Source organism: Puntigrus tetrazona, chromosome 6 (genome assembly GCF_018831695.1).
Source record: "Puntigrus tetrazona isolate hp1 chromosome 6, ASM1883169v1, whole genome shotgun sequence".
Taxonomy (NCBI): domain Eukaryota; kingdom Metazoa; phylum Chordata; class Actinopteri; order Cypriniformes; family Cyprinidae; genus Puntigrus; species Puntigrus tetrazona.
This window is the reverse complement of record NC_056704.1, coordinates 25793342-25810219: the sequence shown is the minus strand read 5'-3', so window position 1 is coordinate 25810219 and position 16878 is coordinate 25793342. Positions and strand designations below refer to the sequence as shown.

General features: G+C 39.2%; 1 protein-coding gene across 1 annotated transcript; it reads left to right on the top strand.

Annotated features, from left to right (window-relative positions):
• The first annotated feature begins 4392 nt into the window (after positions 1–4392).
• sdc4 (syndecan 4) lies at positions 4393–13968 on the top strand. Its single transcript, XM_043242278.1, has 4 exons — positions 4393–4634; positions 10749–10961; positions 11431–11626; positions 12307–13968. The coding sequence occupies exons 1-4, from the start codon at positions 4575–4577 to the stop codon at positions 12465–12467; spliced, it is 630 nt and encodes a 209-aa protein (XP_043098213.1). The 5' UTR covers positions 4393–4574; the 3' UTR covers positions 12468–13968.
• The last annotated feature ends 2910 nt before the right edge of the window (positions 13969–16878 follow it).

The window sequence follows — 16878 nt, the reverse complement described above, 5'->3', positions numbered from 1 at the left end:
GCGGGACGGAGGCACGCGTGGCGCGGGCACTGGAACGGGACGGAGCGCACGTGGCGCGGGCACAGGAACGGGACAGCTGGGCGGAACCAGCGAGCTAACGGGACGGCTGGGCGGAACCAGCGGGCTAACGGGACGGCTGGGCGGAACCAGCGGGCTAACGGGACGGCTAACCAGCGGGCTAACGGGACGGCTGGGCGGAACCAGCGGGCTTACTGGGTAGCTGAACGGGAACAGGAACTCAGGATACAGGGGAGGTGCCCAGTCTAAGTCCAAGTCCAAGTCTACATCATCCAGCTCCCTTTGCAGATCCAGCAGCCCCAGGTGGATGATCAGCTCATCCTCAGCAGATGTGTAGTAGGCGGAGCTCCACTCCGCGCTCTCATCGCAGTCGGCTGTCTCCACCGCGGGGAGCTCCGTTGCTGGCTCGCGCACCTGGTCTGACGTATACGGCTCGGGTCCTGTTGCGCTCCACGGCTCTGTCGCTCTCTCTGGCGATGGGTCCGTGGTCGCGCTTGACTCCGCCCCCGTGTCAGCGGTGGGCTCAGGCTGGGGCTCGACTTTGCGGTGAAGGGATGGGCTAGGCTCTGGATCTGGAGTGGGGCTGGTGTCGTTGTCCTCAGGCGCAACCATCATGGTTGATTTGCAGGACACCAGCACCCACTCGACGTACGCGGCGAGGCTCTCTCGAGGACCGCTCCCGGACAGCTGCGCTTGGCTGGAGGTGTTAAGTCCGCGGAAATAGAGTTCGAGCAGAGAGCAGTCCGGGTAGCGAGAGTCGTTGGCCAGTTCGAGGAATAGTTCTGTATAGTCCTCGAGAGAGCAATCCCCCTGCTCCAGCAGGCGGATGAGGAAGTTCGGGTCTTTAAACTGGGCAAACATGGCAAAAAACAAAAATAAGGGGGAAAATACGCCGCTATTTACTTCTTTATATGGTCCGAGCGTTCTGTCACGGTTGTGTGGTAAGCACGAGAGCACACAACGAGATTCAATGAAAATAAAGGGGTTTAATTCCAGAATGGTAAAATAAAAGATATACAGACAGGCAGGCAGGCAGGCAGGCAGGTCGGTCGAACAGGCAGGCAGGATAAACACAGGTAGGGACATTGACGCTCGGACAAACAGAACTCAAAACACAGGACTTAAATACACAGGGTAATTGACGAGACACAGCTGATGACAATAACATAATTAACACAGAGGGAAGGCAGGGCACAGGGAGCACATGGCATGAAACGAAAACATAAACACAGAAGTCCAGAGTCGTGACACATGTATTTGTATTTATATATACATAATAAATATCCACAATATACACACATATATTATGTAAGCAAAAACTTTTATTTTGGATGCAGTTAATGTGATTAATTGTTTGACAGCACTAGAAAGTACACTTGGGGAAAAAAATCAGAAAATAAAAAATAAACAAATAAATTGTACACACACACACACACACACACATATTTGTGGTTTATGAGGACTCGTCATAGGCGTAATGGTTTGTATACTGTAAATACTGTATGTGCTATTGTCCTACACCTAAACCTACCCCTTACAGGAAACTTTATGCATTTTTGATTTTCAAAAAAACACCATTTAGACTTTCGAATTATGGGGACATTGGCCCTATCCTCATAAACCACCTTCAAATTGTAATATCTCTGTCATACCCATGTCATTAAACACATTAAACACATGTCCCCATAGACAACAAAAACCAGCACATGCACACACACACACACACAGATGTGTGTATGTGTGCAGAAGCAATCATGTATTAAAATATAGTCGTTTTTTCCATCCCATTGTACAGGTAACACAAAGGAGTGAAGGGACCACACAGAACTCTTTTTTTCCACTATAAACAGTCATACATTTTGAAGTTGTGTGTGTTTCGTGTTATGGAGGGGAGTTGTGAGATCACACACATAGCAGCAATATGGCTAAAAAAAAAAAAAAAAAAAAAGATTAAACTTTCTATCCCATCTAGAGTGTAATAAAAAAAAAAATGAAAAGCAAACACACGCACACACAGCAGCAGGCACAAAGGCCTCCATTGTTGTGCCCGAATTGGAATGTGTGTCAGACTATGTCAGAGGTTGGGTGGAATTTGCTTTTTACATAGAGACAAAAGACGGACTATGACTGAGTGAAAGTCGAGGCGGGGATGTGGAGAAGGCCAGCATGCAGCAGCACAGAGCCAGGCGCTTCTCTCTAATGTACACCATGTGGATTTGATTGCCACAACTGCTTGAGCGAGCTGACCCGGGCGGCAGTGTTTACTGCCTCCGCCTAAACTTTTCCATCGTTTCTCTTAGATCAGCAGCCGCTATAGAACTGATTATCAATGACGGCATAATAGCAACGCTGACAACCCAAGGATATGGAGCGTACATGTCTGCTTATATAACGAATTACAATTGGAAGCGAGAAACTAAATAACTAAGAATGAAGATCCACCACAAACTTTTGGTTCATAACAGTCACATTTCTGAGATGTTTTGTGTGCCTATTTTGAACCTCAAATAAGGAACATTATGCATCATTAATAAGCGTGCGATGTTAAGCTAGATCATAAGCGTGATTAATACCTATTTTTAAAAATCCTGTTTCGCTCATGTCCGCATTTCTCACATTGCATGCATTCACAGATGCATTTCACTTTGATAGATGCACCTCGGTCTTAAGGCAAATGCCATCTTTAAAAAGCACCTTCATCACTTGCATTTTTCAAAACACTTCCTTCACGTTGTTTAAAATGTGCTCTAGTCCCAGACTAAACAAATCAAGGCTGAAATCAGGCCAGATTCTTCTCGCACTTCATAATATAAGACAGTCTGAGACCTCATGAGCGGCGGGTCAGTGACGCAGCTGGTACCTTTTACAACTCGGTTTGAGCGTAGAAGAACTTTCCGCAATTTTACGAGCAATCTGAAGTTGATGTTTAAAAGTGCAGATGTGGGGAACATACTGTAAGCATGCAAAATATACTTATACTGCACAGCATATGAGCATGTATATATTTAGAGCGTTCACATCGCATTAATAATAACACTTGTTTAAGAGTTTATAAAATTATTCATATTATTATTATGTCAGCATTGTTGTAATACCGTCACATGCACCAATTCTATAACAAGTACATTGGAATCAATTTAGTTTGACAGTTAAAAGGCATTTAAGAGGATTTAAACACAGCTAGTATTTGCAGTATTTTTACCGTTTACATACATGAGACACTTTTATTAGCATGCACAAGTGACTTGTACTGAATGATTTGCATTGCAATCTATGACACACTATTCTTACTAATAGGGAATCACACATAGTGACACGCCGACGACTTGCTCGAATGATTAACCTAATTAAAAAATGCCTAATTCTAATATTTGCATTAGAGTATATTTCCAATGACTCTGGAAATCATTTATAATGTCAGTGATAAATGAGATGATTTACTGTAACAGAGTAAAGCTCTATTCACTGACACTGTCATGCTGGGACATGCAAAAGCGGTTTGCAGTTCAAAGTCATGCCAGAAAAGAAAAGCTGTGATAAGAGCGAGTTATTCCATCATTTTCCAGTTACTGTGACTGGATGAGATCCAAACGGACGCCTTTTAGTGGAAATGATAACCTTTGATGTTAATTCTGTGATGCAACACCGACTAAATCCGAATGTCACTGACATTCATGAAAAGAAAATAAACTTTGCAAATGGTAAGATGGTTAGCTGGTCTTAAGCGGTCTCAGTCTAGTAAGGGCTTTGGATAAATCTGAACACCAGGCTGGGAGAGCATCGACCAGCTTAAATCACCAGCAAGCCATCATCTGGTTTTGTTTAAAACTTCTGCCAGGCGGAGAAGAAACAAAGGACAGAAACGAAAACTATTTTTATCAGCAATATCATCACGTCCTCGGGGTTTTCGTTTTTCAGAACGCTTAAGGGAAAAGGGAAGAGCAACCAAACGGGACTCTCAAAAGGTTTGCGTCACTAAACTTTCCACGAGCGTCTCGCTTTGCTTGATTCTTCTTCCTAAAACGTCCTCAAACGTGCTAGTCATTATCCCATCATTTCGCTTTCGTCGGTTAAGGGCGGGTGTTAAGTACGTTAACCACGGGTAATAGTCAGAGGAGGGAGACTATTGCATTTATAAGAGATTGGTCTGAAAACCGTTGTGTTGTATAGTCAGAAAAACCTATTCTAATTGTTTAAAAATTCTGTTTACAGCGTCGTGATGGATTCTGGCGTATTGTGTTTTAAACCTGTTGCATCCGGAGTTTCCGAAAATCACGTCACTGCTTTTGTCTGTGCTTTGATTGGCTGCATAAGAAAGAGGGCGGGATTTGGGTTGGTCTGGGCTGGAATAAAACTAAACTGGATCAATCATTACACAGGGATACTGCGTACCAACACAGAGGATAGCCGCAAAACATACGCGACGTAAAGCTCATCGAATCGATATAAAAAAGGACTTACACAACCAGGACCGGTTTATTTTGATTTACAAAAGCGACTCACTTCGGAAACCGACGACAACTTTCGGCACCGAGGCTGTTTATTTTGAAGAGAAGATGTTGAAAGTTTACCTCATGCTGGTTTTGTCCGCGGCTGCTGCTGTTTTCGCTGAATCGGTGAGTTGTCTTGTGAATTTGAGCTTTTTATTACATTCAGTTAAGATACTAAGGGTTTAATCGAGTAAAACTGGTTTCTTTATTTACAAATGACGAAAACGGGGTGTTATACTGGTGCTAGCTAAAGCTTTAAGTTAGCTCCCTGACAACAGACCTGTTGAAACAACAAAGGCTTGAAAGTTACATGTTTAACAAATGTAACCCTTCAGATTAATCATTTAGCTTTAATTTAATCATCAAACTGTTAGACAAGCAAGTCTTATCAGTCGCATTTTCTAATGGCCGCGCACCTCAAATAAACCTCAAGTGTACAATTAGATAAGCAACAATTAGTCGTGGAGTTGTGGTTTTGTGAAATTCAATTTGAGCGTTTATGTTTATGTATGCGTGTAAAAAATACATTTAAGGGAGTTTTATGGCTTTTGGCACCAAACTGGTTTTGCGCGTATTTGTTTGTTAAGTAACCTCACGAGTAGCATTGGCTTTCGTGTGACAGTTTTTGCCCTCGGGGATTTTTTTAGCTTTATTTGATTATGCTGGATTCAGTCCATGAGGTTTAATTTTCCATCTGTTCATTATGGAATCGCCCTCTGGAGCACCTGTGAATGGGATGCCACAGCTTTGTGTTGGCCAGCTCTTTCATAACTCAAAAGAATAGCTGGCTGCAGATGTCTGTGGAGCTGAAATAGAAGACAAATGCCACCCAGTGTGCTTGCTGGGTCAGTCAGCCACACACACACACACACACACACAAAGTCAAAATGCAAATTCTTTGGGCCCAAACCTTCCATTCTCTCACAGACCTTTGGAAAGGTGTTGCCCGTAGATCTTTATCTACACTTAAACACCAACAGATGCAGCTTTTGTATTGTGTCTTGGCCTTGTCTGTCGATGGTTTTAGTGTGTAATATTGCGTAATCCATGGGTAATTGAACAGTAAACCATCTGCGCTGTTAGTAGTGCATCGGATGGTGGGATATAATCTCTGGTGGGAATGTGAGAACAAGCTCAACACGCACCAGAGACCTTGTCCTTCGAGGCAGGGAAGGCTGCTGCATTCCTCAAAATCATGCAGAAGTGTCTGTGTTCCTTTCATCCCCCTCCCTCTCCATTCTTTAGCGTTTTCCTGAGGAATGTGACCCCTCCTGACCTTGACCAGCCCTTCTTTTGGGATTTCACACAGTTCGGCGGATTTAAATGGTCCACCTCTTTCATCCAGGTCCCTCCTCTTTAGCCACTGGACAAGTTTGTGTGGCATAAACTCAACATGACATGGATACTTTAAACCTCAGTAATAGGCAAAGTACGAGTGGGTATTTTAAATTTGGCATTGGGGTTGGTTATATTTGAATATTTGAGTCTAGCTTTCACCACCTTAGCTGACATAAAATAATCTCTAGTTAGAAAGGTACACGTTGGGCAAAAAAGAAAAGTGGCAGTGATATTGACCTCCCAGGAGTTTTTTTTTTCGTGAACTTAGAAAACATGAAAAGGCATTAATACTCCAATAATGCAAGAAGTATTTTGTCACCTGTGATAGCTTAATTATATTTATTTTTAAGCGTAATGGCCATGCTAGTTGTCTTGCTAATGACTGTGTTATGAATTAGGCATGAGGCGATTTGCATATGAATAGATTTGCTTTTATTTATTTATTCAGTTGTTTTTAGGGCGCAGAGCTCATCTGAATGGCTGTTGAAAGGCAGTGGACATGATAAATACTTTCGCCAGGATGTAATAATGATTTCTGCATTGCTGTCCACTGGCCTATTAAATCGCTTTTGAGGCTGGAATGTTGGCACCGAATGAGAGGGTTTTATTTGCTGCTTGGGTGAAAGAAGAATTTTAGTTATTACAGCAACTCCGCTTGCGAATGCATTTGTTTATTGAAAATGAATGCAATACCTTATGCTGTCTGCTCTTGTTTTTAAAATCCAAAGGAGTATCTTGAGGCCATGTAAAGGGAATCCTGTGCATTCTAGAGTCATTTAGCAGACCACATCCGTCACCGTTCCAGTTCTGTTGCTTGTTGAGCTATCAACCATATGCCAGACGGGCTTTAGTTAGAAATGCTGATAACCATCCACCAGCTGTCCTTCATAATCATGGTTGCTCTTTTTTTTTTGATTTGGCCTGTCTTTTTTTTCTGCTTATTGGTGTGGACGATGGCACTTTGTTGTTTTTGTTTTGTGCTTAAGTAGTAATTAATAGTTTGCTCATTGTAACATATTAGCAATTTGTGATATCCGTGTTCAACCGAGTTGGCTTTACTACCCAGTCTTTAGTAAAGTTTCTTTGTGGACTACACCCTTCCCCCAAGCAATGGCAATTCCATCCTTTTGTCTTTCTTGGCGTGTAAATGTTTGTATTCCTGAAAATACCCATTATTCAAATAAACATCCGTCTGGATGATTCTCAGGTCTCCAGACTTGAAGAAATCTTCATGCCTAAACACTCCATTGATGATCCTACAAGCACGCGGTGGTCTTTTACATCTAATAACACATTTACTGCTAACTTGCAGTATCCTGGATTACCTTTCAAGTTGAGTCCTGTAATGGTTCAAAACGCTCTTTTATAGGTTCTTTCATGTATAGTATTAACAATAAATCAGGGACCTACCCATTATTGGATGGTGTTAAAGCTAGTTTTGAGGTGTATTGTTTGGTTTTATTTTTTTTACTTTTATAATATATTTGATAAGTGACACTTTCTTATTGTTAAGCACTTTTTGGTCAACTTATGTTGCAATAAAAGTGCTCTAAATAAGAACATACTACTCTTGCAGTAACGTTAATTACAAATTGGGTGGACTTAACTACTATGTACTTACATTTTAATTAATTTGGTACAGTGCAGTTGTTTTTGCACATTTTATATTGTACTTATATTTATAATTACACTACTGATATATCCATTACACCTTAACCCACCCTTAAACCTACTCATGCCACTAAACCTGTCCCTAAACTTACCTGTATCCCACTTTGATAGCAGCAAAAGTGTTTTGCAGTACAATATGAACACAATTAAGTACATTGTACTTACTTTTTTGGTGTAAGTACATAGTAGTTAAGGCTACCTAATATAAAGTTTGATTCAAAATTGTTTTGTCATCTGAATGATCACAGATTTCTTATCTTTTTTGGCAGTGTCTAAGTGTTAATCTAATTTCTGCTGTAAAAAGCAATTAAAGTGTAATTATACATAGGATTTTAGGGTTGTAACTTTACCTGTGAACATGATTGTTTCCTGTTGAATGCACAAAGGTGTAATAGTGTGATATGGGAGCTGTTCTTTAGACGTGTAATATAGTTAATTGTTGAATCTTTTAAACCATCAAGAACACATCTGACTCATTTTTGATCTCCAAATCCAATCTAAATCCCCGTTTTCAGAAAGCTTGAACTCCTTGTGTCCACATTACACAATGCTGATTGTTTGGGCTATTCAGAATGGCTCATTGTGTATTAAACAGTGTTTGACTTAATGGTGAGAAGCTTCATTAATGAAAGCCACCAACAGATAGAAGGAAAGCGTGATCCCACTTCCTGTGTGAGAGAATAGAGGCTGACGACAATGAGGCTGAATGGTCCTTTTTGTTTGGTTTAGTTGAAGATTTCGAAGAAGAGCCTAATCCTGTTTCCTTCGCATGCACTAATGCTTCAGGGCTTGGAACAGGTGTTGGGGTGAGAATTTGGCGTGTGATTGAACAATGACGTATCGTTTAACAGGCAGGTAGTTTTCTGCCCAGCTGCTGAGATTCTACTGGGAGCGTAAGAAGGAAAACACGGCTATAAATAGTTCCTGTAAAGGTGGAAGGAATTTTCCTGACATGCGAGTGTGTGTGTTCAAAGTAGGACGTTCATTCTGTCCCAGGGTGAGGAGTGTATCTCATGAGGAGATCATATGACACAATACACTCTGTTAATCCGATTGGTGGGAGTGACAGACGCCATTTGTCTTGACGACTGAGGCTGTAATTGGTTGTGACCTGAAAGGACAACAAGGAGAGTCTTCAAACCACAACAGCGGATAATATCTGGAGTGTGGCTTTAATGGGTCACTGATGGATTCCAGACCACATCTACAGACATTCTGTCAAATATTCCAGCTCGGTGACTTTTAAGGTTCAGAGGTTGCTTGGCAAAAGAAGATGCAAATGGTCGTGATTGTTTAAATATTGTCCTTTAAACTCAAACAGTGAATAATCACCTGATCACCATGGACGGTTTATCACAGTAATGGATGAGTCACTGATTGTGTTATCTTCTCCTTGCGTCTCCCATTGTGACTCACTGGAACAGATGCCAGACCATTTGTCAGCAGATGGTCGGATTTGCTCCTAGCTTTGCTAGTCTTGACTTGGGCCTGGTTTACTAAGCTGGTTAATTTACACAGGCTTCTCCCTCCCTGGCATTACAGCTCACTTTGAGGATAAGAGCCATAGTCATACTTGTAGACATGTCATTTTCATATTACACAGCTGTCACGAGGGCTGGCTAAGGGTATAGTTCTCCTGGAAATAAAACTTTTACTCATTTACTCACCCCCATGTCATTTCAGATCTCTATAAGACAGATTTACTGCACTACTCACTAGTGCCAGATATCATTTGCAAACTCAGTGACATGAATAATAACTTGAATAACTTCAGCGTGAACATTGATAAACGTCTTTTGTGTGAGAAGTCATATGGGTTTGGAACGGTGTGTGGGAGAGTAAATAATGACATATATATTTTAGATAAACTAAATTAACTAACTGATTCTTTTAAAAGCTGTTTTATGGATTTTTTGGGGGGATTTTTGCTTGATGCTGAGAAATTAAAAACAAAAAGCATTATTTCCTGCATTGTGACTGAGAAATTGAGGGACTTTTTTTTTCTTGGTCTAGAGTTTTTAGTTTGGGTTGTGGGATTTTTTTTTTTTCTAAACTCCTTCAAGTGGCTTATATACATTTGCTGAGAAGTAATGGTTGCTTATGAGAATTTAAGCATGGGTTTAATTAAACCACAGCTTTTACGCCTCTTCGCAGTCAGAGGGTATCCGCTGTACTTTTTAGACTTTTTTTTTTTTTTTTTCTTTCTCAGAGCTCAGTATTTCTTAATGTAGGGGGATTTCAGAGTGGGGTTTCACAGCACTGTACGGCTGAAAACCATAAAGTATGTCAGTCTCTCTCCCCACACCCTCTTGTGGTTTCTGTCGGTCTCTGTTTCTCGCTCTCCCTTTTTCTTTTATTATCTTCGAACAACAGAGCAGGCTAGAGCTGACTTGCAGTTTCATGTGGCGTTTGCATGATCCTGGTTTTCCCGGAAAATGAGTCAGTCGGTCCCCCCGGTCTCCATTTTAAAAACCCCTCCCTTTTGTGTCTAGAGCCATTTTAAGTATTACATTTGTTTTTAAAAAGTTGCGTTTGTGATAAACTTGAAGCCGTTGTTGGCTTACCGAAATCCTGCTTTTGAAATTCGTCTAAGGTGGTTACGCCATGAGTGCGCACCTGTGCGTTATGAATGTTTTTGCTTTCCCGGTATGTGAAACTTTTCAGTGAGTCAGGTTTGATTAAATCTGTTTTTGACAGCGAGCAGAGAGCGAGACAGATAAAGACCCTCAGCCCCTGTCTGATGAATTCTTGCGTTGTTTTACACAATGGTGCCAAACCTGTGCCAACTCGCCTCTTACCTCTCCAACTCGCTTTAAGGTCAAGAATGAACTGATTGTAATACAATACAGTGTGAATCACAGTTGGGTGCTATTCAGAATAGAATTTAAAATCTTTTCTTGATTTTAATAAAGAATGTTTTGATGTCCTGCAACCATAGCAACAGTGAAAACAGAAATGGCCATAGTTCATTAATTGTTATAACTCCTTGGCAGTGCTTTGCTAACGTGATTAACAGCATTGGTGCGTCTTTATTTAAATCTCAGAACAAGTTTAAAAATGTCTTAAAATAATTCTTTTGGTCACTCAGTAGTGACTCTTCCTTCCAATTTCTAATGCATTGGATTACATTTATTTAGAAAAAAAGATGTTGCATGCTTTTCTTTGGTGATTTGTCTGGGAACGAATTGTGCCAATTATAAATTTCTCATGTAAATGATTTCTCTTTTGTAGGTACGAGAAACAGAAACATGGGTACCTCTGAAAAATAACTCACCCCATGGGGATCTGGAGTCTTCTGGGGACTCTCCGGCTGAAGACTTTGAGTTTGCCGACTTAAACCCAACTGATGATGAGGATGGCTATGATGATGATGATGAGGAAGATATTGAGGATGATTATGATGGCTCGGCCTCTGGGTTTTTAGACGAGACCATAGAAAGCGAGGTAGATATATATATTTTTTTACAACTATTGAGATGCTACAGAAATGCCTGCTGGGAAACAAAACAATGTATCTTAATGAATGTGCCTACAACAAATGAATCTTTTAAAGCGAAATTATCCTTAAAGAATTTGTTTAATTTGAAATGTATATTTTTAATATTATTACAGCAAATAAACAGTCAGCACGTCTTTCTATTGCATTTTATCCAACATATATCTAATGCAACCAGTGTTGACTGATTTGTGACTCTTATGAGCAGATTGTTTTTAATGAATGTTAAAGTGACTCTCAATTGAGTCACAGACTGAATCGTTGGTTTAAAATGACTCATTCATGATTCATATCCGACTTGAATTGCAATTTCTATTCTTTTTTTGTGTGTGCTTATGATTCATGAAACCATGAGTTGCATTACTCTCTGGTTGTTCATATGACTTATAACTTTCTTGCTGTTTTGTCCTTTCTCAGACTGGTATCTTCAGTAATAACCGGATCCCTGAATCCGAGGGTCCATTTGCGCCGAAGCCAACTATCGATAACGATATCCTGGTTAAACAGAATGAGGTTGGCCGGCGTGGAGAACCAAAACAAGATGATCCTTCCGGCAATGTGCTCATGACGCATGCTGAAGAAAACTTTTTGAATAAAAAAGAGGTGCTTGCAGGTGAGGAGACGGTTTGATTGGTTTGCAATAGTGATAGTTTGATATGCAAATTAAATAATATCCGGCAAAATGTTTCTATTTAAATATAGTACACCAGAGTTGACTGTTTTGCTCTAAAATAATTTTCACAGTTTTTTTTTTCCTGTTTTAGAGTTTCCAAAACAGAATAAACAGAATAAAAAAAAAAAAAAAACAGATTGTGACCAATCTGTTTTCTAGTAATCTAGTTTGTGTTTCACAATTCTGCCTAATATATCAATTCTAATTTTCAACAGCTCTAAAAATTTATTTTAGATTCAGAATTTCTCAGAAATGCGAGATGGAAAAGTTTTGAGATAAAGAGAAGCAATTATCATTGTCCATGATAAAAATGGGTTTATATAATTAACCCATAAACACACATCATTTTTATTAGTTTTTATTTTGTATTTCTACATGGCTTTTATTTATTTATCTATCGTTTTGGTAATTTAATTTTAATTAGCTGCCATGGTATCATTATAATTGAACATTTTATCATCGATATGTAATTTATTACAATGAATGAAAATACAGTAACAAAGCAGTTTTTTTTCATACGTTCTTAAGTATATTTTGAAAATCCCCGCATGCTGCCGGTGTCCGTTAAGGCGTTGTCTGAAGGTTATGCCTCCCTCACGTTTTCTATTTCTGTTTTACAGCCGTCATTGCGGGTGGAGCAGTCGGTCTGGTCTTCGCCATCCTCCTCATCGTCCTGCTGGTCCACTTCGTTCTCCGCATCAAGAAGAAAGACGAAGGAAGTTACGACCTTGGCAAGACGCCCATCTACAAGAAAGCTCCCACCACAGAAATCTACGCATGAGCATTCCGGCACCTCGCATAACTTCTCTCTTTCTCTTTTGAACTATAAGCTCACACAGTGCCTCGGCCCGATGGGTCGCCGCCAACCTCTCACGTACCACAAAAACCGCAGAAGGACCTCACACGAATAATTCGCTCTGACTGGACATTCGCATTGAAATCTTAAAGTGACTCGGAGGGGGATAGCGTCTGTTGCCAAACCGCTCGATTCAAAAGATGTTCTTGTCTTTTACGCTCTCTCACACTTATCGCCTTTTCACCTTGTGGCCCATTGTGCCCGTTATTTTCTCCTTTTTTTTTTTTTAATAAAACACTACAAGGTGCAGTGGAGCCGTTCACAGGTTAAAGGCTTTGGATTGAACCAGCCGTTATGAAAAACAGTCCCGATCGGTGCTACAGAAGGGATGGTTACTGTAGCCTTTTACGTTATCAGATGTCTATTTGTTTTTAAATCTGTGTGCTGTAAAAACGTTTTATTTCCTTAGTAAAACATCCGAGGTGGAACCAAATTGAGGGCATGCAGTATACGTTTGAAACAAAATTCTGTGAGAGCTAAAGCTGGAATCGGTGTGCTATGCTAACGTATGCTCATTTCAACCACGGTGTTATGGTACATTCCTCATATCTGCACGTCATTGTTGTGGTGGTTTTGTGCGAAGAGAGACTCGATCCACTACAGTGCTGCTTGACTGTCAGCTAAGCTACTTTAACAGGTACAGATGTCGTTGATTAAGAATCAGTTCACTGCAAACAGACTTTGTGCATCCAGGGATCTGTATATAGCCATTTGAATAAAATGTAAAACTTTGGTACTTAGCCATTTCTTGACAGCCTTTTATTTACCAAATATTTAAATGCCAAAATCATTTTTTTTTTTTTTTTTTTATTGTTCTTATATCTCATCCCGGTATCTGCCATTGGCGTAAAACCTATTTGTGAAACGCAGATGATTAGCATCTGTATCCTACGGAAACGGTAGGATACAGAGGACAATGACCAATGCTAGTACTTTTTTTTTTTTTTTTTCTCTCCAGTGTTTTTGTAGATGTTCTTAATTTCTTTTTTGGTATTAATTTAACTGTCATATTTTATTGCCTGCCTTCAGGTCGGGGGTGTTTGTCCCCCTTTTCAGCTGTTGTACATGTGATTTTTTTGTTTTTAGATTTGTTTTATATACAGTAGTGCAAAAATTCAAAGGCTGTTTAGTCTTTCAGCATTTTTTTTTTTTTTTTTTTTTTTTTTTAAGAGTTTCTATTTCTTTTAGACTTTTTAAGCCGAATCTATTTATGTTTTGTAGAAGGATGTTCTGGATTAGTTAAGGGGAACGTGAATGAGCTGTGCATTACTAGCATGGTGTAAAATGATAAAAAAAATATAAAAATCTGCTGCTTTCTTTGGTCACATCCAGATGAAATCACTGATCTAATGTTGAAGTCAATGAATCATTGATTTCTGCATGCAGGTTCTGATTTGTTAAAAATAAAGCTATTTTATGCACATAACCGAAGACGTCTTGACTATTTTCTTTTGATCATTATATCTCTTAAGACATGGTTAAAGGCCAGCTTGGGCTGTAGTGTCAAATAGTCCTTGCTTTTTAATGCACACCTGAATCAAGTCAAGAATCAGCTGCGTAGAAACACAATGAAACTAGACAGAAAAGAAGTGTATGAAATGAGAAAAGCTCCCAATTTACAGATGAGGTTTGTGTTATTTTAGAAAATAATGAAAATAAAACCTTCAAAAGACCGGAGTAATGATCCTGAAAATTCAGCATTGTATAACCAGAATGAATTACATTTTAAAATACATTCAACCCGAGAATATTTGATTTAAATTGCAATAAAATGTCACAATATTGCTACATTTTACTGTGTTTTAGTGTAATTTCTTTTACAGATTTAAATTTTCCTCTTTTAACAGAAACCATTGTGCCCTGACCAACTTATAATGCAAAATCAATTTTTTTTTTAACCACAGTGGAACCATATAGCGACTCTAGGTCCATATATAGGGGAAAAGATTCTTTCCTTAAAGGCTCTTGCTGAAGCTCAAGTGTTTCAGAAGAACCTGTATGTTTGAGCGTGTACTTAAAGGGCCTTACGTGGTTTTTTTTAAAGCCTGTTTGGACTGGAAAACTGGTTGCTGGTTTGGTTTGCATTTTCCTTGTACATGAACCTGTTACGTGAACTTTGAATAATGGAACAGTCTTTAATATGCAATCGAATTGCCTCAGTGTTAACCTGGGAATTTCCACCTTTACAAAAATGACTGTAAGTAGCTGTGTGTGTGTGTGTGTGTGTGTGTGTGTTTATCTAGCATGCTCATGCCTGTCTGCTTTGCTACCTAAACATATGAGCATACCAAGAGAATAAAGACTGTTTTCTTTTAGGATTGAAGGATAAAAATAGAAAATGTTTTGATTTAAAGGCACAGAGGGGTCATGCATAGTCCTTGATCGTATCTATTTTTGTTTCTGTTTTTTCATGAGAAGCATTGACTTGAGCATTGACATTTTTAAGAGATTAATTAAAGAACAAATGACGACAGGATTTTCCTTTTATTTTAAATTAAATTCCATTTTGTTAGAAATTTTGTTACGTAGTGATATTCACACACACACACACACACACACACACATATATATATATATATATATATATATATATATATATATATATATTTGTAAGCTTGGCATAGAGGCTCAATGCTTTTGTATAATCGTTGAAGTAATCATCTGTATGAAAATGCAATGTTTAATGTATTGAACACATGCCCTTTCTGACCTCACACTTTCAGTTTATAGACCTGAACGAGTCACAAGAGAGGAAATTCAGCCCAAACAGCTGGTTGAAAACCAGCTAAAAATGATCTGCATGTGGAAATTCCACTTACGATTGATAATATCTGGCAACGTTTTGCTGTAACAGTATGCTAATGCGGATAAAAAAATTTGACTGTTTACCTGCTGGGGAAAAAAACAGCATGCCTCTGGTTACAGGTTGAATGGCCTACACAAGGAAGTGTATTTTTTTTTTTTCTCATTGCACACGGAACGGTTTCATCATTAACACTCGCTCATTTCCTGCTGCGCATTTGAATGTGTATCAGAAAAACAAGCTCACGGAACGTCCTGGAAAATGTTCAAGCTGTCACGTATTACACCATCCCATTGGAAGATGAATGGCTCCTTTACGCTTTCAACTACAGCCCGGGTTTGTTTGCTCGAGGGGTGGAGCAAAAGACAGGAGAAAGTGACCGTTTGCCATAGTTATGCTCTTTACGGGCAAAACTTGCAATATAAATATTTTCCTCATTGCTAGTTCAGCTGGTTTTAAAAGTAACTAAAACACAAGGAAGGCGGGGCCAGTTGTCAAATCCATTATGTATTTACGAGTCTGTAAATATATCACGGCGGTAGCTTTTAACAGGCGGCTTCTTAGGACGAGGGTATTCTTAAAAGATGTCGGACCAAAATATAACATAAAATGCTTAGAAATTACAACATTTTTTACACGCAGTCCCCACTCATCATTACCAAGCAAGTTACGATAAATATTGTTAATATTTATTGATATTTTAAAAATGCTGCTTATTTATATACATATCTCTTCCCATACGTGGATCAAAAGCACGTTATACCCTAAATATATATATTTTTTCCCCCCATAATGGCACAAATGTTCAGTTGCATCCAAGGTTTGTATTTTTCTGGATTTAAAAAAGAAACCTAAAATAATAATAATAATAATAATAATAGAGTTATTGCTGTAGCTTTGACTTGACAAACCAAGCTTTTACTACAAGTCGCCGCCTCTTTAATCTCCATTAAAATCTTGATAAGGTATTTTAAAACAGTAGCATCTGCTGAGGACGTCACGCTTAATCTGCATTAATTATTGTCAGCCTCTTGTGTCACTCACGCGTTTATCTATGATAATATTCCCTTTCTGGTCGACACGAGGAACAGGTCAGACAAGGAAGGTAAACAAGAAGAGCAAACAAAGATAAGCCCGAACATAGATGTTGACCTTGAGCATCTCAGGCAACGCAGGCAGGAACGAAAAGCTTTTCTTTTTTTTTTAAGAGCTAAAAATATCGTTAGAGGTAGCGTTTAATTGGATGCCACTCATGCAGATGAGTTCAGTGTAGTGCACTGAAGCAGTATACACTATGTAGAAAGCACACTGCTATTCTTGTCAAATACTATAGAAACTTATTATTAGAACACAGTCGACATTTTGAAAAGTTGCCCCTTACTGCCACCTGCTGCTTCAGTCAAGACATCAAAATAAATTCGTCACAGTGCATTGTAGATATTTTATAAATGCACTATTTTTCGGATTATAACAAGACCATACACATTTGTGGAAACAGGTTAAATATGTTGTTAAATAATGACGATCGTGACA

Coding starts and splice junctions, on each gene's coding strand:
- sdc4 (XM_043242278.1), top strand. CDS start 4,575: ATGTTGAAAGTTTACCTCATGCTGGTTTTGTCCGCGGCTGCTGCTGTT. Junction 10,962..11,430: donor ACGAGACCATAGAAAGCGAG/GTAGATATATAT, acceptor GTCCTTTCTCAG/ACTGGTATCTTCAGTAATAA. Junction 11,627..12,306: donor TAAAAAAGAGGTGCTTGCAG/GTGAGGAGACGG, acceptor TCTGTTTTACAG/CCGTCATTGCGGGTGGAGCA.